The following is a 24,808-nucleotide window of genomic DNA, read 5'->3' as shown; positions in this document are numbered from 1 at the left end:
ATGTGACATTATCAACATCGTGAGCGGTCAGTCACATGACTTGTCTGTCTTATTCCTGCTATTCCACCTGTGACCACATGAAGTTAGCTGAGTCCACCTGGTAACCAGGAGACTAGATTAGTTCAGCAGGAGGGAGGGAGACACGTGCTGGCTGGAATGTCGTCCACTGCACCTTTGAGGTTGTGCGATGCTACACAGCCCTTCATATTAAAAGAGAAAAAACTGACAAAAAGCTATGGAATCAAGTCTGGATCAGGACTTGGATCTGCACAATCATTCTGATATCAGAACTAAATAACGTCAGTATCAGCAGCTGTTCCAGAACTCCCAGTCTGAGATATCCATCCATCCATCCATATAGACATGGACGGACGCACAGGTATTCTCTAATGGAGGGAAAAAGCCACAGGGACGAGCCCAGCGGATCCATAAATATGAAGTCTGAAAGTGTGGCTCTGTTCCGGTCTGTTAGAGGTGCAGGGAGACCTGTTCATCTTGTTCTGACTCATCTGGTCCACTGGGTCATGGGAGGTTTGGAAGTGACTGATTGGCCGAGGAAAATATATGTCAGTGTTTAGACGGTAACGATTTTTCAGCTCCACAATCTACTTCCTGACTGTTGCTTGGTAACTAGTGAGAGTGTGACAGCTGGTCTTCAAATGTGCGCTCTGCTGGTGTGATGGCGGTCAGTGCGTGTAGGTTAGCACTTGGGAGGAACTGTCAAATACACAGAAATAAAACTAAGAGTGCCGAGAGAGTTCAGAGGTTCAAAAAAACAAAATCTGATCACTCTTTGTCCATGTGCTGAGTGACATGTGAGAGAACGTGTGTGTGTGTGTGTGTGTGTGAGTGTGTGAGAGGGACTTGCCTGGGTCGTGGTGCATGCAGGTCAGAGGGACATGGATGATTGGAGGAAGACAGGGACTTGTGGTGGCGGGGACGCGAAGAGGAGGAGGAGGAGAGGACGGCAGCGGCTGAGGCAGTGGAGGCTCGGGAGCCCGGAGTGTTTAGGCTGGGAGGGAGGAGGGGAGGAGGAACAGGAGGAATGCCCCGCCCACCACACCCGCGCGTATATGCAAACACACCGGCACAGCATGAACACAATCACACACACACACACACACACACACACACACACACACACACACACACAGCGGGCAGGGTTTGTGCGTGGGTGGGCGGGGAGGTGAGGTGGAGCATGGTTAGGAGCAGCACTTATAACACAGTAAAGGGGGTTGGGGTGGGGGTACAGAGGAGGATAGAGAGAGAAGAGGAAGAAGAGACAGGAGGAGGAAACACAGAGCAGATACAAACACAGAAAGTCCCCCCTTCTTGCTGCTTGAAACCAGAACTGAAGGGTCTCAATTCTTCCTCTCTAAAAGCCGAGGCAGAGCAAGACGGCCCAACCTCAGCAGCCTGGGAGACGCGCTGACAGTCGGGCCGAGCCCGGACATCAGGATAGAACCGGTCAAGACCGAAAGAGAGCTGACGACCGTCCCCAGAGCAGAACCAGCCGGTACCTCTGGTGGCTCGGCTCGACAGCAGGACTGATAATCAAAACGACGCTAATATCAACGCACACTGGTACGGCTTTACAATCTAAGTAGTCGCCAAATCACTTTCAGAGCTGTATTGATGATGGCCAATGATCATTCACATGATTAATTAATTTTAGATTAAGTTGAGTTGATTCCTCAGCAGATGTGAGCCTAACACTGGAGACTGTGAGCCAGCACGACGAGTTCTTCCAAACATCAGAAGTCTTGTCAGAACTGACCAAGGGAAACATTTGTCTCATGTGGTCGCAGAACGGAACGGAAACCTCAAACTAATAGACATTCGCTTGATCAGTCGTGTAGAAACCAATAATCCAAAACTTCATCTGACGGGAGTATCATCCCTAGTTGTAGATGTTTAATGAACTGAATGTGCATCCTCACTTCTTACCAAAGATGCTGAATTACCGGTGTGACCTGTATGCTGACTACTGGGTTGAATTACTTCAACACAACAACAGTGGCGATTTCCACAAGTCTTCTAATCTGGGGTTTCTCCAGGCTGCAGCGCTGTGCACATTACTGACAGCTCTAACTCGGCCTCACCCACACACAGACGAACAGAGTGAGAGACGGAGGAGAGTGGCACCAGAGAGGACAAAGAGACGGCTACAGAGAGAGGCACACTGATGGAGGTCACCCAAACAGCTGCTTGTTACACAGAAAACAAACAGTCTTTCTGACCGGGATTAGAACGGCTAGTGACGGGAAAATAACCTCACTGGCCAGCCAGTGTGTGGCAAGGGTCGGAGCATGTGTGACATGCATGTCTAAGCTCGTGTGTGTGTGTGAATTGTACGTATGTGGGCCTCAAGAGTGTAACGTGTGTGTGTTGCTATTTTTGTGTAAGCCTATTACGAGGCAAGTGCAGGGACCATATAGTCCCACAAAGGGTTAATATTCCATCACAAGTCTCCTTAATCTCCTTAGAGAGAGAGAGAGAGAGAGAGAGAGAGAGAGAGAGAGAGAAAATAAAGGAAAGAGGAGAAAGATTAATATGAAGACAAGGAAGCAAAATGAAGCTGGAAAGAAAGGAGGTGCCAGGAAAACGTGAGAGGATTTAGATCCAGAGGGACACGAGCTCACACACAGATAAAAGAACACCAAACGGCAGAGACGGGGAGAGAACAGAGAGAACAAGAGTTGGGGTGGGGTGGGGGGGTAATAACAAGTACAAAAGCCCAAACTTCAAAGCATTAATGATGATTAAATTAGGCAACTTTTACATTAAAGCGGATGATTGCTACTGAGTTAGCAGAGGCTACAACGACTGAGAGACCCACAGTACTACAAGAGCAACGCTGTCTCAGATGATCACCGTGTCCGGTCCGACTGAGAGAGCGCCATCAGTCACTGCTAGAGTTTGGAGGGTCGGGCCGGGGGAACGGGGGTCATCTGAGACGGCTACGTGAACAGGTAATAAAGCAGTAATGACGATGAACACTGGTGGGATTGTGGGTTGGCTGAATGTTTTATGCTTATGGAAAGTCACACAAAGCATTTGCCTGGTTATGCATGAGTGATGAAGGTGTGTGTGTGTGCGTGTGTGTGTGTACTCAGCATCTGAAGCCTCCATAAGACGCTAGCAGGGATGGCTGCGAGTCATCAATTCCTCACTGTTCTGAGGAAACCCTGTTTTGTTTTAAAAAACCCTTCCAGTGCAGGGACCTTGCCTTCAAAATAAAAGCAGCAATTCTTTTTTTACAAGTACCATTCCATCAGAGCTGCTTGGGGACGGCTTAGGGCCCCCCCCCCGGGTCAGCCAGGATTCCCTACCTGTTTTTCATGACTCTCCACTGGTCTCTGCTCAGGTGTCAGTCCCACTAGAACCCACAAACATAGCAGGATCAAAAAGCTCAGGCCTGCTTGATTTGGGGGTTTTGAGAAACAGAGTAATTCAGATTTATGTCTAACTGCTGGTAAACGCCTCTCAAGTGTTGACCAGCAGCAACCAGAGAGTGCGAGGTCCCTGCACCCCCCTCTGTTGCTGCTCCTGCATTCATCAGCTCCTGAGAACGCTATCCCTCTTCATGCTGGAAAACATGACTCGCTTCCATCCCTCAGTGCTGAAATGATGTGTAACTGTGCCAAATGGAGATAAAAGGTCTCCAATTAAGAAGTTCTAATGTGGGAACAAGACTTTTTTCTTCTGCATTTTTTGTGAAAAATGAGAGCTGGAGGTTTTACCGTCTCACTGTAAAATATTTCAATCCAATGAAAGAAACCTGAGGAATTCCTGTGGACGACTTCATCTACTTGTCTATGTCTGGTTTGAACCTGGCAAAAACGTGATGCTTTTTATTGTCACACATCAGGATCATGAGAAACGTTATGAAAGGTCCCAAGTGAGGGGTGTGCAGGGCCATGGAATCCTGCCCCTGCTCTGACAGGCAGGCCTCCATCCCACCATCCTAGATAATCTGTAATCTACTGGAGGTTTGGCCTAAATTCCCAGGAGAGCCTGATTTCTGTGTCCAGGAGGTCTCACCCCCACCCCCCCACCCCCCGGGAGAAATCTTTGGGTCTCCCTGAGCCAGCTGGCAGAGCTCTGGAGAGTACCAGCCAAGGTCTGGGATTCAGTCACTGACACAGCTGTGGTACTGCTCCATTCACAAAGCACCACGAGTGTGTTTGTGTTACGGTCTGTTAGTGAGGAAGCAGCACTGTGTGTTTACCTGTCCTCTCGGGTTTTTTCACTCTTTAGTGACTGTGGGTTCGTGAGTGTGTCAGAGTGTGTGTGTGTGTGTGTGTGTGTACCTGTCCTTGCCGTTCTGGATGCCCTGGCCCAGAGTAGCTCTCTCAGTCAAAGGAGAGTTCCGACTGCGACCGGTGCCAGTGGACAGGATGCTATTCTGGAGGGAGAGGAGACAAAATAGCTGAATACAAAGGCCCTGGAAATACTGGGGTTTGTGCACAAGGAAAGAGCAAAGTCCAGAAATGACCTCAAATCAATAACATCTCCCAACTATGCCAACTCTTCTTTTATGGTATCATAAACAAACTTGTTTTACCGCAGCTTATCAACATGGAATTCAAACTACACAATGACAAAATAATCTCATATGAGCCTCAGTAGTCTTGAATTTAAAGGGTCCTGAAGGTCAGGAGGGGCTGTGTGATGTCACGTGACATCAGCTAAAACCATAAATAAATAAAGGTGTCACGCCCCTTCGAGGATGAGACGGGGACAGGAGGGCCAGCTCCAGCCCTCACTGTCCCCAGAAGAGTTCTGATTACCCCGAAAAAACTCACATTTGAAGTGTAAATACAACATGCATGCCTTGACACCATCAGAGCCTGCCACAGTGCTTGGGGGACAAACACTGCAATAACACAGCGTACAATGAGTTCATGTAACAGCACAAGGACGAGGAGGAGACCAGATAATGACTGAAATCCCAAACAGAAAGTGTGGCGATCACATGGCACAATGGCAACCTGCACGTGCTCAGTTCGGCCCCGTGATGATTATATGGGCATTTATTTTAATTAGATTAATTAGTAACTAGTATTTGTTTTGATCTTTGGACCACAGCAGGAGATAAAATATGACTTTGGTTTGGACTTCTTTTTTCAGCACATGCTCTTGATCACATTTTAGAGTAAAATGTATTCACAGGATCCACAGTGAGTCATGAATTTGTCGACGTAGATTTGTGTGTGTGACAGCACGCTTATCGTGTGTGTCCATGAGTGCACTGATGAACACACTGATTGGTTCTATATGGAATGGTAACTGTGTGGGGGTTTGGTCTCACGGTGGAGGGCGTGGCGCTCTTCTTGCGGTCAGAGGAGACAAGAGGGCTGGCCGGCACCTTGGTAGTGGAGCTGCCTGATGAACCCTTCCTCCCAGAATCCTCAGCTGCAATCCGGTTGTCTCCTTGTCCCCCCCTCTTGGAGTAGGAGGAGCCTAAAGAGGAGACAAGAATGCATCAGACACACATCCTCTTCCTCAGTTCCTCCCACCATCAACTGCTCTGTTCAGCTTTCTTGCAGGACTCTTGTTTCCAACAGCACTGTCAGGCCCTGCCCCTCTCACACACACACAGACACACACACACAGACACATCTCCTCTGTCCCTCACACACACACACACACACACACACAGACAGAAACACACACACATCTCCTCTGTCCCTCACACACACACACATCTCCCCTGCCCCTCTCACTCACACACCTCCCGTGCCCCCCTCACACACACACACCTCCCCTGCCCCTCTCACACACACACACACACCTTCCCTGCCCCTCTCTCACACACACACACACACACACACACACACACACACCTCCCCTGCCCCTCTCACACACACACACCTCCCCTGCCCCTCTCACACACACACACACACACACACACACACACACACACACACACACACACACACACTCACCCTGGTCAGTAGCTCTGCGGTTCTGAGGCTTCTGGTTGGACGACACACTGCGCTGTACCTGAGGGAGGCACAAGGGACAGAGGTCAGAATGGTTTGTGCTGCCACACATGCTTGGATGCATGTCAGCAGAGGAGCTGTGTTTACAGCCCTCGTTGATCCAGTCACATCAAACACTGTCAAGCACCCCGGTCAGGGGGGCAGGGGTGCCTTTGCTCAAATGTGTGCAAGTCTATAATCAAAAGCATGAAGACAGCAACATCAGTAGGTTCCCTGAGTCGCGCCAGTGTAGTTGTCTCTCTGGCCGCATTATATGACAGCAGAAAAGTCTGTTCTCATTGTACCTTGTGAGGCGGGGAAGGGGCGTTTATGTTGCTTACATCACTTCCAGGTCGTGGCTTGATACAACCTTCATCCAGCTGATTAAAAAAATAAAAGAACAGTGAAAAAGGAAAGGGACAATTTACATGAAAGCACAGAATAAGTTGGTCTCACTGATGCATCATCAGCTAAATGGCAACATCCGTGTACCTCAGAGTTCCTATAGTCCAGTAACAGGTACGTCGCCATCACATCGTTGTACTTCTGGTTCACCAGCGAGTCCTGGATCTCCTCCTGAGAGAATCCCATCTGCAGCATGATGTCTGGGCACACGCAACACAATCAGAAGAGAACGAACATGCTGAACTTGGCGGAGATTCACAATTCTCCTCTAAGATACAATCGTGAAGGAGGAAAAAAATAAGATGGGTTCACAAGCGTGTCTGATTGGATGAAGGGAGAATTCGATTTCCTATTTTTGAGAGTATTTGTGCCTACCTGTCCTCCTGGGGTCCTTATAATCTGGTTGTGGTTCGATGTAGGGTTTGAGTTCCTCCTCCTCATAGCCCACATTCATCCACCGGTCCCTCATTATCTGCTGCTGGGAGCAAGTCAAACAGAGAGAGGGAGACGTGAGATGTCAAGCAGGACAAAGGAACCAGAAGAGACTTCCCCGTTCTAAATTATAAAGAATATCCATCTTCTCCATTAGCAACGACCAAATATGTTGTTTTTTTTCTGTCAGGAGGGAAGTGATGGTTTCCCGTGTCTTCAGGCGGCTGGAGATCCAAATTATAATAAAAAGGAATCAAAAGAATAGCCGGACCATGTTCCAGAAAATACAGATTCAAGCTCAGTAAATCGCCATCAGCTAAGAACAGAAGAGCCACCTATGAAACAGAGAGCTCCTTCCTTCTCACTGCGGAGCCGTTATTCCAGCCACTGGCCAAAGCTGAAGAAGCCACCGATGACGCATGACAAGATATTTTGAAGGGTTTGTATATCAGCAGGTATTCGGGTTCTGAGTTTGCATCTTGACTGAACAAACGTGTGTGTACCTCGAGGCTGCCTCTTTTGGAGGGGTTCAAGATGAGGAACTTCTTGAGCAAGTTCTCACAGTCAGTGGACATGTAGAAGGGAATCCGGTACTTGCCTCTCAGCACGCGCTCTCTCAGTTCCTGCAGATGGACGGGAGCATGGAAAGTTAAAGAGAGACTCCAAACACTGTTTTTCTAACATCTGCAGCTTCCACCAAATCACAGGAACCTCCTGAGAACACAACATGTTCCAGTCTCCTCACATTTACCGTGCTGAAAAAACCCATACTGGCACTGAGTTTCCAAAAAATGAATGTCCTTCGAGTGTTAATAATCCTTTTTTTTTAAAGAAACATTGATGTGTGACTCCTGTTTTTCTCTGACTTCATCGGGGTGACATGTTGATCATTTAGTGGAGTGGAATCAGACAGCAGTGCTGTTGCTGTCAGTACAGAGCAGCGACGGAGGAGTTTCACACTTGAAAAGTTGAACTACATAAACCTGGGAGCTTCAAAGGGGTGTGAATATCAACACGAACACATTCAGTGTCCCAAACCCGTCTGCACTTTCAGAATGAATCATGCTGGTGCTGACCGAGGGCACAGAATGACAAGTGGCGTGAAGAACCGCCAATCTCTTTGTTTGAAAACACTGAACCAGGTTTCAATTCCTAAATATTCACATCAAATTCCCACTGACACTCCTTCCAATTGTACTTTTACACATTCACTTTTTGTTGAGTTACTGCAATCTGCAGAGCAAGAGGAACAGAAACCAGCCTGACAAATACTACAACCACCCACGGAATACAGACATCTCCTTACATAACACTAACACACACACACACACACACACACACACACACACACCCTCTCTTCTTTCTAACCTTGAGATTCTGTCCATCGAAGGGCAGGGAGCCGCTGACCAGTGTGTAGAGGATCACCCCCAGGCTCCAGACATCCACCTCAGGCCCATCGTACTTCTTGCCCTGGAAGAGCTCGGGGGCAGCGTAGGGCGGGGAGCCACAGAATGTGTCCAGCTTGTTCCCCAGAGTAAACTCATTACTGAAGCCAAAGTCCGCTATCTTGATGTTCATGTCTGCGTCCAGAAGCAGATTCTCCGCCTGCAGACAAAGCGAGTGTGACAGAGGAGGAAAGGAGGAAAAGCTTGTTCATATCCTGGGATTCATATTTTACTGATTGCATGCACCAGAAAATGAAACCCAAGTACATGAGATTTACTTTGAGGGATGTGGTCATGGGGTTTTACTTTCCTCACCCCACAGGAATTTCATCATTAAGCTGAAACCTTGCTTGTTTGACTGATGAAGAACAGAGAGTTTACCAAGATGACATCACCTGTCTGCACAGTTGCAGTTGATCAATGACAACGCATTGATCCATTCATTTATTGTCCGACTGTCTCTGTCCCAGCAAACATAAAGGGACAAGAACCGATGTTCGTTCCTCCTTACAACTGGGAGCATTCTTCTCCGCTACTCAGCTCAGGACGTGGAACACTGACCTAACAGGAGAGCCCCCGGATCACCGCGACACTGTCAATAATTCAAAGTGCAGTGCTGACGTTTAAACGCCACAATGTATCTTCTCGAGCATCAAATGGACAACGGCCATCAGAAAGCGTTGAAATCACCTCCCGTGTGATTGCTGTCGGCCATTTGACGCTCTGAGGCGTCGAAACATCAGCACCTTTCATTCAAGCATGTGTAGTTGATCCGTAGCCTCTTCTGTTACGTGTGTATCCCCCTGGACAGCAGGTGTGTGACACAGCTTTCTGTGGAAAAACTTGCAAGCTCAGAGAGGCGGGTTAGAGGGTTTGCAGACGAAGGACCAGGGGCCACCAAGCAGTGCACAATGGGGAAAGTGAGCTTCCAGAGTTTATTCCTGTGTGTGTATTTGTATCCCTCAGCCTAAAGTGAGCCAATGAGCAAGGAGGCTGAGTTGCTTAGCAACAGGTGCACTCTCCTTTTCACTTGCTCTAAATACTCTGCAGCTTGTGTGTGTGTGTGTGTGTGTGTGTGTGTGTGTGTGTGTGTGTGTGTGTGTGTGTGTCATCCTCTCTAGGCTCAGGCCTAAGAAATACATGAAAGCTCTTTCTTTCTGGAACATCTAACCACATGTAGTGAACCCAAACATTTGACATGTCCATGAACGTTCAGAACTGGACACGCACAACTGCAGTGCAACCCCCCAAGCGTCATGGAAGCTACGCTCGGGGTTGTCATCTTGGGACATAAGCAGGCTAATTAATTTTAGTCCTGCTGTGGGATGCAAACTCATCAAATTTTCTCTTGCAGTAAAGCCCCCACCGGAGTTAAGCCTTAGTTGGATGTTACATTACATTACAGCCCTCCACTCAGGGGCCATTAGCATCACGCAGGACAGTAAACATGACAGTGATGAGTACAGTCTGTCCACCAGAAAACCTTTTTCTCTCATGACACCTATTTTTTGAAACGCCATCAGTGCCTACAAGCGTAACAAGTCAAAACCAAACATGTTGCCGTGGTGGAAACGGCTACACCCTGGTGTTGTGGTGTGCTCCACCTGCCTGTTAGGAACAGTGGTGCCTCACAGGAGCTAGAGAGCTTCCACAGACCTCACTGAGGGTCAGACACCAGCACAAAGTTTTAGTCCTTTATTGTGTTTTAGCCCAACAGTGTGACCAAGCCCAACTACCGTCATTCAGTGACATTCAGTTCACGACGCTGGTCTGGTGGTCCAGCCAGAAATCACCTTCACCACCCCTGAAGGTCTTCAGTGAAATGCTAAAAATGACGAACCGCCAGAAAACAAGTTCGAGGTGCACCAGTAATCATGATAATGTGCTGACGGCAGGTCAGCCTCACGCACAGTAAGAAGATTTAACCTCCGAGAGCTAAAATGACCATGAAGCATTCGATGTGTTGTTTCACATCGTTTTGCACCGACTTTTGAGAACCAAAGAGAGAACCATCAAACCAGGAAAGGCAGCGAGGGTGGGTGTACAGATGCAACAACCTCAACATCTCATAAAATCATTCAAAGATTCAGAGTCGGAGAGCGACACACTCATGGCAACTCTGTACTGCGCTCTCACCTTGAGGTCTCTGTGGACTATACACTTCTGATGGCAATACTGCACCGCAGACACAATCTGGAGAGAGAGAGAGACACAGGACAGGAGGAAGGGAGAGGACGAGGAGAAGATGGAAAAGGTAACAACAGTGAGAAAGAAGGATTTAATCACGAAGCAATCATGAAGACAGGTCACAAGCATTCAGCCACACCACAGCCAGAGCGACCTGAACATGACCGCCAGCAGCGGGACGGACGCAGCACGCGTGTTCTCACAGAACTCGAGCCAACGACTCTGGTGAACGCGAGTCTGGTTTTTGAAAAACTGCATTTGAAATCATTTACGAAAGATACAGTGATTGTGACTCTGTTGACATGGCACCTGTCATTATTACAATTATGATGATCAAATACCACACCGAAAGACAAATGTCCTCCAACACACACACACACACACACACACACACACACACACACACACCTGTCTGAATTTGGCACGGGCTTCCTTCTCCTTCATCCTACCGTGGGCCACCAAGTAATCAAAGACCTCTCCTAGGAGACGAGAGAAAGACGAGAAGGAGGAACTCAATACTGGTCTCCTTAAAACCAGAGGATGAGGTCAGATGGACATTATAATACAAGTCAGGACAATGTTCGCAGAAGCAAATACTTTTAATAATGTTTTTTACTTTAAGAACCAATTCTGAGTGTTTGATTCCAACAAATACTTTGGAGTTGCAGCACAGCTCAGCACAGTTGTGGCTTGTGCTGGATTATTTAACACTGACAGCGTCAAAACAAAGGAAATCACAAACGCACAAAAGGTGGAATCGATCAATGACTACATTAGAAAACATAAGATAATCACAAGATATTTCCTCTTCGGACATGAAGCCTGCCGAGGATGTGGCATTTTAGCAGACAAGAGCCATGTGACTGAGACATCCAAGCCTCGGGGGGGATTATTTCCCAGAGACGCTCTTACCTCCACTGGCGTACTCCATTACCAGGTACAAAGTCTTCTCTGTCTCTATCACCTCAAAGAGCTTGACTGGAGGTGGAGGGAGACGGGGGGCAGGGAGAGGAACGATGTGTGTGTGTGGGGGGGGCAACCAGAGCAGCAAGAGAAGAGAAAACGAGATGAAAGACCAGCAGATTCATGATTACTATCGCCACTGAAACCATGAACTGAACCGGTGTGTGATGGGAGCTCAGGCGTGACTCACCTATGTTGGGGTGATTCAGCATCTTCATGATCCTGACCTCACGGAAGAGCTGAGGAACAAACCACACATCGCTGCATCAGCTGCTCGTGCCGTCACTTCATCCCCAATGTGTGCTTGAGTAAATAAAAATGGTCTGATGACAGTGTGTGCGTGTGTGTGTGTGTGTGTGTGCGCGTGTGTGCGTCTGTCCACTGACACACAATATCAGTGCAGTACAAGCAAGGACTCCAGCATAAATATCTAGAGTCTAGTGAATGAAAACAACACACACACACACACACACACACAAACACACACACACACACACACACACCATTCACTTCCTGTTGATGAGCATGTGGGTTGCATCACAGGTAGAACACAGAAAATCCAACGTCTTCCTGATGACATCACAGCAGGAGCAGTGTCCATTTACACCAAAGATATGGGACAATTTGGGATTTTAGAGATCTACAAAGGGAAGCATCTGGGACGACATTATGGTTCTCCAACAACAGATTAACACAACAAAAACTTTTCAACACGTCTGGCTCAACACCACTGAAGCCTTACCAGAAAATCAAATAGCACTACACTACCATACTGGAATGACATCAGCCCCCAGGACCACATCCACGTCACCAGGCTGGATGTCACCAGGCTGGACGCCACCAGGCTTGATATTACCAGGCTTGATATTACCAGGTTGGATGTCACAGGGCTTGATATTACCAGGTTGGATGTCACCGGGCTTGATATTACCAGGCTGGATGTCACCAGGCTTGATATTACCAGGCTTGATATTACCAGGCTGGATGTCACCGGGCTTGATATTACCAGGCTGGATGTCACCAGGCTGGATGTCACCAAGCTGGATGTCACCAAGCTTGATATTACAAGGCTGGATGCCACCAGGCTGGATATTACCAGGCTGGATGCCACCAGAATGGATGTCACCAGGCAGGATGCCACCGGGCTGGATGTCACCGGGCTGGATGCCACCGGGCTGGATGCCACCGGGCTGGATGCCACCGGGCTGGATGCCACCAGGCTGGATGCCACCAGGCTGGATATTACCAGGCTGGATGCCACCAGAATGGATGTCACCAGGCGGGATGCCACCAGGCTGGATGTCACCAGGCTGGATGTCACCAGGCTGGATGTCACCAGGCTGGATGTCACCAGGCTGGATGCCACCAAGCTGGATGTCACTGGGCTGGATGCCACCAAGCTGGATGTCACCGGGCTTGATATTACAAGGCTGGATGTCACCAGGCTGGATGCCACCAAGCTGGATGTCACCGGGCTGGATGCCACCAAGCTGGATGTCACTGGGCTTGATATTACAAGGCTGGATGCCACCAGGCTGGATGCCACCAGGTTGGATATTACCGGGCTGGATGCCACCAGGCTGGATATTACCAGGCTGGATGTCACCAGAATGGATGTCACCAGGCGGGATGCCACCAGGCTGGATGTCACCAGGCTGGATGTCACCGGGCTGGATGTCACCAGGCTGGATGCCACCAGGCTGGATATTACCAGGCTGGATGTCACCAGGCTGGATGCCACCAGGCTGGATATTACCAGGCTGGATGCCACCAGGCTGGATGCCACCAGGCTGGATGCCACCAGGCTGGATATTACAAGGCTGGATGTCACCAGGCTGGATGCCACCAAGCTGGATGCCACCAAGCTGGATGTCACCGGGCTGGATGCCACCAAGCTGGATGTCACTGGGCTTGATATTACAAGGCTGGATGCCACCAGGTTGGATATTACCAGGCTGGATGTCACCAGGTTGGATATTACCAGGCTGGATGTCACCAGGCTGGTGACATCCAGCCTGGTGACTAACAGTAACAGTAACATCAAGCACAGGAACAATTACAGCAGGCAGTGAGTTTCCTTTGTAGTTTGAAGAGTTGATGGAGTCCCACTCAGTTGTGGAACCTTCACTCTTACGCTCTACTCAAGTGTGAGCATTTATCACTACTGCACTGTGGCAACCCGACAGCGTTTCTGCAATTTCTTGTCATGAGCTCCCGTCTGATGCAAGCATACATGGTTAGAGAGTGTGTGTCAGTGGACAGACCCCACCCTGCCACCATCAAAGGAAGTAATTGCAGCTTGTTTCCTGTAATTAAAACTCTCTCTGAAAACTAGACCACTTCAGAAAGACAGAGAGGGTGGAAGGAAGGGAAAGAGAGACAGTGTAGAAGTGATAGGAGGAAGGCTGATTTGAAAATAGAAAGAGGTTAAATTTGACTGAAGTTAGAATTTTGTGACTGTATGGGTGTGTGCATGAGAGAGGGAGGGAGAGGGAGAGAGAGAGGGAGAGAGACCCACCTTCTGCAAACTGGAGGAGTTGAGCTGTGTCTTATCGATGATCTTAACAGCCACCTAGAAGCAAAACAAGCCATTGTTTCTTATTCCCATTTTGTCATTTACTGCACTTGACACATCTCACTCACACAACCTGCACAAGGAGCCACAGGCCCGGGGACATGGCACATACACACCATCTCACACACACTGACAGGACATCATTATCTGAGAGCAAGTGACACACAGTCACAGTCGGCAGCAGTTACATAATGGGGCAGAATACAGGCAGAAACCAGCGCACCAACAGCTGAGGCACGGTGTGTAACCATGCCACGGTGAGGGCTGTAGTATCAACAGTGGTGACCAGCACAGCTGACTGACAAGAGAGAGAGATGAGATGAAGGCTCGGGGAACTAAATTTGAGTGTGGGAGGGATGAGGAAGTGTGAAATGTAGAAGAAAAGGATGAAACTGCAGGAGAAGAGAGGACAAAAAGGGAAAATGTCAAGAGACGATTCATTCCTTCCCTATCAAGTACAAAGAAAAGGGAAGTCTGCCTTTGTCTTTCTTATTTTTATAAGCTAACTGCTTTCTTCCATTCTTTTTTCTGGTTGTGCACGTCTGTCTGACTCTTTCATGCCCTCTGACTCTCCCTTGTTTTTTCTGTGTGTGTGTGTGTGTGTGTTCGTGTGTGTGCGCGTGTGTGAGAGGGAGTCACATGGAGCGTTATCAGGGTGTCAGCCACAGAGCTGTCACACATTGATAGAGCTGCCCAGCGCCCACCTCTCTCTCTCTCTCTGACCAGGAACTGACCTGCCTGGGCCTAAGACTGAACCCCACATGGGCTCACTGTAGATAAAGCCCTCACCTTAAAGGGACAGACCACGATGTTACATCATAGCTGACATGTAAGCTTCTCTATTAAGCACTGTTGATGTAATCTTCCTCAGCAGATGTGCCGTCTCCAAAGCCAAGCGAGCCCCAGATGACACCTACTGTATCACAGCATGAGCCCACCAGCCAGGCGTGACAAGCAGGAAGCAGATTCATGTTCATCAGCACCTACGGGACTTGTTTTCCCACCACAACTGATTGACCAAGGCGCTTCTCATCGACTGACACTTGGCCAACTATGAGGGGCGGTTGTCGATTATATATTCCTTCCAGCCTAGCTAATCATGTTCCAGTTAAGGAGTCAAAAGAATATGACTGGAGTGACAACAAATCCAAGTCTCAGAGAAAAAAACTTCAGAAACTTCATGTCAAACTAAAGGGTAGATTTAGGATTTATCTGGAATCTGTGTGCATGCATGCCTACCTCTTTTCCGGTGAGGACGTGTCGTGCCAGTTTGACCTTGGCAAAGTTGCCCTTGCCAATGGTTTTCAGCAACCGATAGTTACCAATGTGGGGCTGGTCATCTGATGTGGTTGTGGCGACTGAGTTTCGACATCGTGGCATGCTGGAACGGCCAGATGATGACTTGGAGTCCTGAGAAGGGAGAATGCAACATGTAGGCATCAGAGGATGTGTTTTCTTGAAGAGAGAAAATACTACAGAGTGACAGGAGAATGTCCCAGCCTGCTGCAGAGACAGAGGATAAAAGCCAAGGCCCAAATACCTTCAGTTCCTTGACCGACAAGCAACAGTCACCAGAAAACGAAGCTGACTGAAACAGCTTAAACACACCTGGGTCCGATTTTGATCAAAGAAACCTTGTTGACAACAATGACACTAATTACATGCAATTTTTCCTCTTCAGCATTATTTCAGAGTGAAGCCACTCATCTAGGAGGCTGATGACTTGGGCTGATACATCGCAGTTTATTATTTCTCAGGACTGGCTGATTAAAAAAACAGGAAAATCTGCCAAACTCTGCATCGTCCTACAGGCAGACGAGGCTTGTGCGTTGGTGCTTCAACACACGGAGTGACCTTGGCTCACTATGGAGATGCAGCAGTGGGTCATATTCTCACCAAGTACTCCTGACTTCCACAGTTTAGCATGGGTGTGTTTCTCTGAGCTTGCTACTTGTTGTTATAGCACGTGTTTTAAGGGTTATTTAGTGGAGAATTATTTTATTGAAAACTATTAAGTGCACCGCAGTAAATTCAGCAATTTTGTGTATCGTCTGTTCGTACTAAATTGTACTATTTTATCAAATTCACTGAAAAAAAAGGAAAAAAGATCATGGCATCAGCCATGGAAAACCCCACAAGAGGAACCTCCAAATTGGAATGCAGCATGTATATAATAGTTGGACAGCAGAAGTGAGTAAAATTGCGTCTTACTACATCTCACGACAGACAGCAGGTCATTTGAGTCACACACACACGCTCAGAAAGAAAACAAGACCTTGCTGTGCTGGCAGGTTCTGCATGGTTGGCAACAGCGATTGGGTTTCAACTCCAGGAAAGGGTCACAGCAATTGTGTGTGTGTGTGTGTGTGTGTGTGTGTGTGTGTGTGTGTGTGCGTGTGATCTGAGTGGACAGGTGATGGGGATCAGGGTCAGAGGAGAGGACGACTGGCTCCAGGGCGACAAGACACGCACGCACACATATACAAGTCTACAAACTTACTCTCACACACACGCACGCACGCACACACACGGTACAGAAACACATGTGCAGACATACAGAGCGGCACGAATCACACACACACACCTCTAAGACATTTGACACCGATGAGACAGACGGGACAGTGATATTCACACTGTTGGTGCAGAGTGAAAAGGCTCCAACAAATCATCTCTTTCTCCTGTTCCTTTCCACACCAACCAGCGGCTTGATTCAGCCAATTATCTCTCCTGTTTGAACAAACAAGAGACTCAGTCTCACCCACAGACCACAGTTCAGTCAACATCCTCCTGTCGTCCTTACCATACCTTGGACCACGAGAAACAGGGATAACCATGATTACTTCACGGTGTGAGTGTTTCTGGCTCCAGATGGTATGATCTAACGTCTGCATCCTGACACCCCCCACCCACACATCCCCATGCTGACAGAGCAGACCTGCACAAAGTGTAAAAGACCAGATTAAGATTTAACACAAGGGGAGGAATTGGGATTAAAAACAAATGACAGTTGCATTCAGCCACCAGGACAAGGAAAGGACCTTATGTGGTCTTGTGTGAGGGGGAAGCAAATGCTTTTATTTTTGGATCCAGTGGGAGAGGGAGAGAGGGAGGGAGACAATGTCATACATGAATACTGGTTAAGACAACAAGACCCAATCTGACCATGCAAAGAGGATTTCTAGATCAGCTCCATTCTGGCGTGCATCCGTGTGGTTCTGGGAGGATTCCACAGAGTAATAATGCATCTGGTTTAGACTGTTTGGATACAGTTTAGTGTCTAAGATACTGGAGACGTGCGTGATACAATACATCAGCAATGCATAGTGGGTTCTTAAGCGGCCACACTGGCTCAGTTTGTTCTGCACACCCCACATAACAAACTGTGCTGTTTCTATGGAGATTCCTTCGTTTTAAGTACCTGGAGGCCTGTGTCGTTGGGTGATGAGAAAAAAATAGAACTGCCGCAAAAAACATGGTCGGTGGAGCAGCTCAGATTCATGACAATGTGTACTGACAAGTGTGAGCTCATAGCCAGGTTACACAACAGCCATATTGTAAGCACAGTGGCAGTAAAAGGTACTCTTTTTATAAAATTATCTAAAATTATTATAAGTCTGGAATTCAAGATCTTTTTTAATCACTGACACCCTCAGTTTTCTTTTTCTTTCAGTGATTTTATATGTACAAAGTTATGATCTCTCTCTGTAGCGGTGATATCTTTATGCCATCACTACAAGGTAGTGAACTCTGTCGACTGGACGCCACCCCTAATGCCAACAATATCAGCTCGCTGCCTGAGAGACGTACGGATCTGGCAGCAGATTGTATCGTTCAGTGACGGGTAATGTCAAACCTAGACAAGTGCTGTCTCCCAACCGCGGTGCCATTCATCTCAACTCTGTGCTAACAGCTGGAAAAACTGCTGACTTTAACAGTTCTTTGACTTCAAAAATTCCAATGAGCCGGTTTCCAATTAATTCCACAGAATTTCTATAAGAAGTTTTACTTTATGCAAGTTGCTACAGAAATGTAAATAAAGTGAGTCCATGTGGGAGAAAGGAAAACAACCAGTGCGTGTGGAACTAAAAACTATCTTTATATCAAGATGGAATTTCAAAATGTCTTTTATTTCACAGATATAAATAAAGCAACCAATGGAGCATCATGTCACAAAAAGGTCTGCAGCCTGGGTCTACATCGGACCCTGCAACAGGTAGATTTCAACAAAGATGCAACAAATTCAGGATCAAGATGTTTTTTTAACTCAAGTGTTCAACCTTTAGGGAACCCTGGGTGACTGTGTAATGCTGGGAGTGTGCAACTGAGTCAGAGGGCAACAGCTAGAATTACCTGTGGAAATACTATCAATACTTAAATATCACAATATCTTGTTTTGTGATCGTATCAATTCTCAAAACACCCAGCCCAGAGGGGTACGGGGGCCTCGCCCAGGAGCCAGGCCTAGGGTCGGGGGCTGTTGGCAAGCGCCTGGTGGTTGGGTCTTAACCCATGGTGTTTGGCCAGGCCTAGCCTGAAATGGCTACATGGACTCGTCCCTCCATGGCCCCACCCCCTGCAGGAGGAACTGGAAGGGTCCGGTGCATTGTGGTTTGGGAAGCAAACAAGGCAGGGGCCTTGGCTGTCTGATCCCCAGACTTGGAAGCTGGCTTTTGGGACATGGAATTTCACTTCTCTGGCAGGGAAGGAGCTGGAGCTGGTGGAAGAGGTTGAGCGTTACCGGCTAGATATAGTCAGCCTCACATCGACACATAGCTCCGGGTTCAGAACCCAAGTCCTTGACAGGGATTGGACTCTCTCCTTCGCTGGCGGAGAGCTGGGTTGGGCTTTTTGATCGCTCCCAGACTCTCTGCCTGAACGTTGGGGTTTACGAAAGGGTTGCTTCCCTGCGCCTTCGGGTTGGGGACCGGGTCCTGACTGTTGTCTGTGTTTATGAGCCAAACACCAGTTCAGAGGACCCACCCTTTTTGGGGTCCTTGGGAAGGGTGCTGGATGGCACCCCGACTGGGGTCTACATTGTCCTACTGGGGGAATTCAACGCTCACGTGGGCAATGACAGCGTGACCTGGAGGGGCATGATTGGAAGGAACGGCAGGCCCAACCTGAACCAGAGTGGTGTGCAGTTATTGGACTTCTGTTTGTCCATAACTGACACCATGTTCAAACATAAGGATGTCCACCGGTGCACGTGGCACCAGGACATCCTAGGTCGTAGGTCATGATCGATTTTATAGTCGTATCATTTGACCTGTGACCGTACGTTGTGGACACTCGGGTGAAGAGAGGAGCTGAGCTGTCAACTGATCACCATCTGGTGGTGAGCTGGATCAGGTGGCAGGGGAAGACGCCGCGCAGACCTGGCAGGCCCAAACGAGTAGTGAGGGTTCGCTGGGAACATCTGGTGTAAGAACCTGTCAGGATGATCTTCACCTCCCACCTCCAGCAGGGATTTGACCAGACCACATCCCGGGGTCAGTGGGGGACATTGAGTTTGAATTGGGCCTGTTGCAGCTGTAATCAGGCTGAAGAAGGAGGCCTACAGGGCATGGCTGGTCTGTGGGGTCTCCAGAGGCAGCCGACCCGTACTGGCAGGCCAAGCGGTGTGCAGCCATGGCAGTCACCAAAGCAAAAACTCGGGCGTGGGTGAGGCCATGGAGAATGACGGCCAGCTCCAAAAAGGTTCTGGCAAACCGTCTGTTGCCTCAGGGGGGGAAGGCGGCACCTTGTCCACACTGCTTCCAGTGGGGACGGGAGGCTGCTGACATAAACTGGGGAGATAATTGGATGGTGGAAGGAGTACTTTGAGGAACTCCTCAATCCCACCAACATGTACTCCATGGGGGGAACAGGGTTGGGGGAGTACTTTGGGGGGGGGGCATCCAATCTTGGTGTAGAAGTTGCTGAGACAGTGAAGCAACTCCGTGGTGGCAGAGCTCCGGGGGTGGATGAGATCCTCCCTGGGTATCTCAAGGCTCCGGATGTTGTGGGGCCGTCTTTGTTGACATGTCTCTGCAACATTGTGTGGACATTGGGGGCAGTGCCTTTGGAGTGGCAGACTCAGATTGAGGAGGAGCAGTGTGCTTTTCGTCCCTGCCGTGGAACCGTGGATCAGCTCTTCACCCCCGCTAGGGTGCTGGGGGGGCATGGGAGTTTGCCCAACCAGTCCACATGTGTTTTTTGGATCTGGAGAAGGCTTATGACCGTGTTCCCAGGAGCACCCTGTGGGGGGTACTCCAGGGGTATGGGTGGACGGCCCCTTACAAAGGGCCATTTTTCACTCTTCTGCTTAAACTTCTGTAACCCATCAAGGTAACATCCACAACATTACACAAGAACAGTCGTTTACAATTCAAGTGTGCCACCACTCGCAGAGACTTCCTTCTCTCCCACCCTCTTTCATGTCTGACTATTTTTGTCTTCTGATTCTTCCCTTATTTTTGGGCAGCTGCAGGCAAAGCAAGACTCCCCCCAGTGTGTGCGCGCACACACACACACGCACACACACACACACACACTCTCACGCACACAAACGCATGCACATGCACAACTCTCTCCTGCATCACAATTATAGATGTGGTGGATGACAATAGGTGACATCATTCTTTTGCTCAGATTACACTCTGATGTTGCGTGTGACTCATCAACACTAACACACGCACAGTTTAGCACAGAACAAACAAACGTAGAGTTTATGCCAAAGAAACTCCAATGTGACATGTTCACAAGGGCCGCTGAACCGGGGTCCAGCACTGCGCTGACGGCGCTTCTCTGAAGTCTGCTAATGACATTGACGCCAGATGAGGGGGACTGGCGTAGGAGAAGCTCAGATGGAAGAAATAGAGGTAACAAATTGGAAACACATGTTCCAAAAGACACAAATAAAACCAGTCACATGACACTGCTGTTACCCTCTTCAGGTGACAAAGTCATGCACAAGATTTCATTGTGCACACACTGAGGCTAAGGGGACTTTTTTTCTTTTAAATGTTATTTTAAACAGTCTTTAAGATATCAGACAATACTGAAAACTGCACATCACGTGCATTTCCAGGAGTAATGTCATCCATCTAGGAGCAGAGCAAAACTTTACTCCCACATGAAAGACAGAAAGCCTTTTCTCCTCCCGTCTCCTGAGTATGAGCCTGCTCAAATACTGAATGGAGTCCAGTAAGTATTTAGTTCCTGGCACACTGAGATGCTCATCACCACACACAACACCCATAAAACTCAGCGTTTACAGCTGAGAGCCAATCACCGTCACATGACACACACACACACACACACACACACACACACACACACACACACACACACACACTATTTCAAGGTAGTATTGGATGTGTTTTGACTCAAGCCTCATTATCACTGACCTTTACTAATCTGAGGTCTGGTAAGAAGCCACTGATACACAACAAGACGAACTTTACACAGCAGAGAGCAGAGAGCTACACAGCTAAGAGTCCTGCAGCAACACACAACACAGCACCAGAGGAGCCTCAATCAGAGTTCAATAAAAATGAGCAAAACATGATCAAAGCAGCAGCTTTTGCCACACGGGCTTGTTTGAGCGCCCGCATCGGTAGATCTAGTCAGTCTTGGTCTGGCTGATCAACTTCATTTCCAGTCAGCTCATCAGTGTCTACCAGCAGGTGTTTGCTGTGTGCGTCCTGTGTTTAACAGTTCTGCAGTGATCGCTGACATACAGGGCGTCCTTCCACAGGACAAACAACACAGCAGCTACTCGGCCCACTCCACACCCGAAACCGATGGTTCATTGGTTTCACATCATTTATACAGATTTAAAAACCAAAAACATCCCAGATTACAACCTGCTGTTCACAATTTAATTCAGTTCCACAGCACCCTCTCATCTGGTACCATCAACCATAAATGAACTTTCCTTTTCATCTGAGAACTTTAGTTTGTCACTCCGGTTCTGGAAAAATGCCTTGACAGCACACTGACGACACCCCAGACTGATATCTCTGAACCCCAGTGACAGGACTGTGAAATAAGGACAATTATCACTTATTGTAATTAATTATGATAATTAATGGAGGGAGAGTGATCAAGCGAGCCGATGAGCGAATTATCAATACTTTCAGAGGAAATAAGAGTTTCATCCAAACATGAATTAACCCTGTTATCAAAGGACCAGTTCTCCACTGGCACCTTGGTGGTTTTACCAAAGCTCCAGCCAGTGCTCACTCCAGCTTTAATTCCCTGTTTCATGAGCACTCCTGATCAAGATCCTTCTCAGACCAACACCATGTGTGGTGAGATGTTTCCTCTTGGGGCAGGGCATCTCGGGCAGCGCTCCCCCCTGCCCTCGCGGCCGCACATACAGACAGGTACACCGATTAGCCACATGTGACCCCACTTTACTCACACCCCCACCCACCGGGACCAATATCCTGGCTGGGACTCGTCTCCGTGCCAACGATACACAGCCAGCCTGTTCCCAGGTCACCCAGAGTTCACTGCTGCCGGCAAAGTTTTTAACTTTTACTTTTGTTTTTGGAGCGGTTTTTAAAGTTTCAATGAGTTTGTTAAACTGGAAGGGAGGTTTGGTTTGATTGCAGCATCGATGTTCGTGTGGAACTCCTGAGAGGATCCACCACAGGACAGGAATCCATTTGTCCTTCTTCCTTGTGTTTGTATTTAAAAAGTCTTCTTAACCCCTCCTGACACGCTGGTTTTGGATCAGGGGTCACGTTTGGTTTTATTCAACTATTTATTTAAATTCATGTCGAAATGGAAATGACATTTTATTTTAGTTTGTATTTTGGTTGTTGTTTTGAATGAAACGGGCATTTTGTTTAGAATATTACACAATTATCACGTGGCCTGACCGACCTCGATTCATGTACCTTTGACTCATTGAGAAAATCCTTGGTGGCCCTTTGAGATTTGTATCTGAGGGCCCCTGCACAAGACCTGCACCAATGATCTGGACCATGTGGCCCTTGATATCCACTGTCTGTATCCTGCCAACAGCAAGCGGCTGACCCTCACTGAATGGCCCCTCTACCACGCCAACAGTAGCAGTGGGGTAACTGAAGTCAAACTGTCATATATGGAGAAAAACTCCTTAAATTAGGGATGGGCGACATGACCGCATCAATTTAACAAAAAGAAGATATCCATAATTATTGCAATAAAAGTCAAGTCATTTTGTCTTTCACCTTTCAAAGCAGATTCCTGCTCCTGAGTGGACTTTGAAGAAGCCAGACGGTTCATGTTCCTTCCTCCTGGTCAGAGCATGACCAGCACTCACCAGCAGCGCAACAATTCAGGAACTACAAGGGGGATCCCTTTTCTTGACTAAATGTAAAAATGTAACTGCACACACGAGAGAATTTAGAGTTTAATACCAATGAACAAATATTTAATCGGATCAGCAGGCACGACCAGGTCTCCTGAGTTCATCACATATAGAATGTCTGCATCCAGACTGAAACTGCTGGTGCACTCACGCACTGCAGTGTCACCTCGCTGGATCCTGGCGTGTGTGTCGTCTGCAGGACCGTCATTCCTTTATTTCTGTGTATTCCAGCGGCTCATGACATCATGAAAGATGAATTTTGTTGAATTGCCAGATCGATCGGCGTGTGGCTTTAGCAGTTTGCCATTCAGTTTTTTGTCAGATTCTCCAAACTACAGAGGTCCAGTGACCTCTCTCTTTGGCGATACCTTCATCCATTGTGTTGGTTGTCGCCATTTTTCTCGGTGTGATATCACAGTTACTCAGGCTAGACCACTAGCCTGTTAGCCTAGCCACTGTACATGCCAACACAACGCAGCACTCACGCTACTTCCCTGGTCACGACACACAGCTGCTTCTCAAAATAAGAGCACGCTGCATCGCAACAGTAACACCACACTGTAGACATAGACAACACCACTGAAGTTTGTTATACTTCCATCAAGAACATTTCAGCTGCGCTGTACTTTTATCACCAAGGTCAACTTTAGCCGTGATCAAAGTACAAGACAGCAGTTGTATTGTTTGGTGCTCTAACTGAAAGCAGCTCTATTTATACATGCTAGTTTTCATCATCGATGGCTGTGTGTCAGTTCAATAAAACTGCAGTACATCTGACAGCACGGTGAAGCCTGATACTAAAAGACTGGGTCAAACCACACAAACGTTTAGGAGGAATTTAACAGACGTTCCTCCATTTTGTCTGCCCAACTAAACTTCTATGTGGCGCAAACTAGGTTAGAGCAAGCAGACTCCAACTGGGTGGATAACAAAGATGCAGAAGTGTGTGCAATATACTGAAATTTGTGGTGGGAGGACACACACACACACACAAACGCACGCACACACGCGTGCACACGCACACCTCCCAAAGCTAGGTTGTGATGGCTGTGTTGCCATGGAGATTTGTCACTTGCTGAATCCTGCCCTCTATCTCTTTTGGTTTGCATCTCTTTCATCTTCTCTCTCCTGCTCCCTCCTCACGTTTAGATTTCTGTTTATTCTGCACATGAACAGGAAGACTTTCCAGTAAAAGTGCCTGAAATACATGTTGTCTGATGCTGCCATACAGAGGGCCACGGAAACACCCGTCCGTCCGTCCGTCCGTCCGTCCATCCATCCATCCGTCCCTCCATCCCTCCATGCTCTCCCTCTTTTCCTGTTCAGGGTGGTGGGGGTGGAGCCTATCCCAGCAGCCTTCCCCCTGGACAGGTCACCAGTCCATGGCAGGGCCAACACATAGAGACAGACAACCATTGGCTCTCCCAGCCACGCCTATGGTCAATTTAGAGTCTGGATTAACCTGGTCCCT

At 48.1% G+C, this 24,808-nt stretch overlaps 1 protein-coding gene across 9 annotated transcripts in view; it reads right to left on the bottom strand.

Moving 5' to 3' along the window:
* Positions 1–24,808, bottom strand: part of mark2b (MAP/microtubule affinity-regulating kinase 2b) — a 49,475-nt gene that overhangs the window by 11,927 nt on the left and 12,740 nt on the right. For 5 of the 9 annotated variants that reach the window (XM_086197982.1, XM_086197984.1, XM_086197988.1 and 2 more), the window contains exons 2-16: positions 15,234–15,404; positions 13,938–13,991; positions 11,610–11,658; positions 11,369–11,434; positions 10,865–10,935; positions 10,406–10,462; positions 8,193–8,429; positions 7,328–7,447; positions 6,768–6,870; positions 6,480–6,592; positions 6,293–6,367; positions 5,952–6,009; positions 5,315–5,466; positions 4,314–4,408; positions 869–1,012 (exon numbers count right to left, since the gene is read on the bottom strand). In XM_086197982.1, the coding sequence (XP_086054108.1) occupies positions 869–1,012; positions 4,314–4,408; positions 5,315–5,466; positions 5,952–6,009; positions 6,293–6,367; positions 6,480–6,592; positions 6,768–6,870; positions 7,328–7,447; positions 8,193–8,429; positions 10,406–10,462; positions 10,865–10,935; positions 11,369–11,434; positions 11,610–11,658; positions 13,938–13,991; positions 15,234–15,404 (1,565 nt within the window). The remainder of the gene's footprint in view (positions 1–868; positions 1,013–4,313; positions 4,409–5,314; positions 5,467–5,951; positions 6,010–6,292; positions 6,368–6,479; positions 6,593–6,767; positions 6,871–7,327; positions 7,448–8,192; positions 8,430–10,405; positions 10,463–10,864; positions 10,936–11,368; positions 11,435–11,609; positions 11,659–13,937; positions 13,992–15,233; positions 15,405–24,808) is intronic. The other 4 variants (XM_086197987.1, XM_086197983.1, XM_086197990.1 and 1 more) reach the window with 4 other exon arrangements.

This window comes from Aulostomus chinensis, chromosome 24, assembly GCF_037954235.1.
Source record: "Aulostomus chinensis isolate RoL2024-O1b breed Wild chromosome 24, RoL_Achi_v1.0, whole genome shotgun sequence".
Lineage (NCBI taxonomy): Eukaryota > Metazoa > Chordata > Actinopteri > Syngnathiformes > Aulostomidae > Aulostomus > Aulostomus chinensis.
This window is presented reverse-complemented; position numbering and strand designations above follow the sequence as displayed.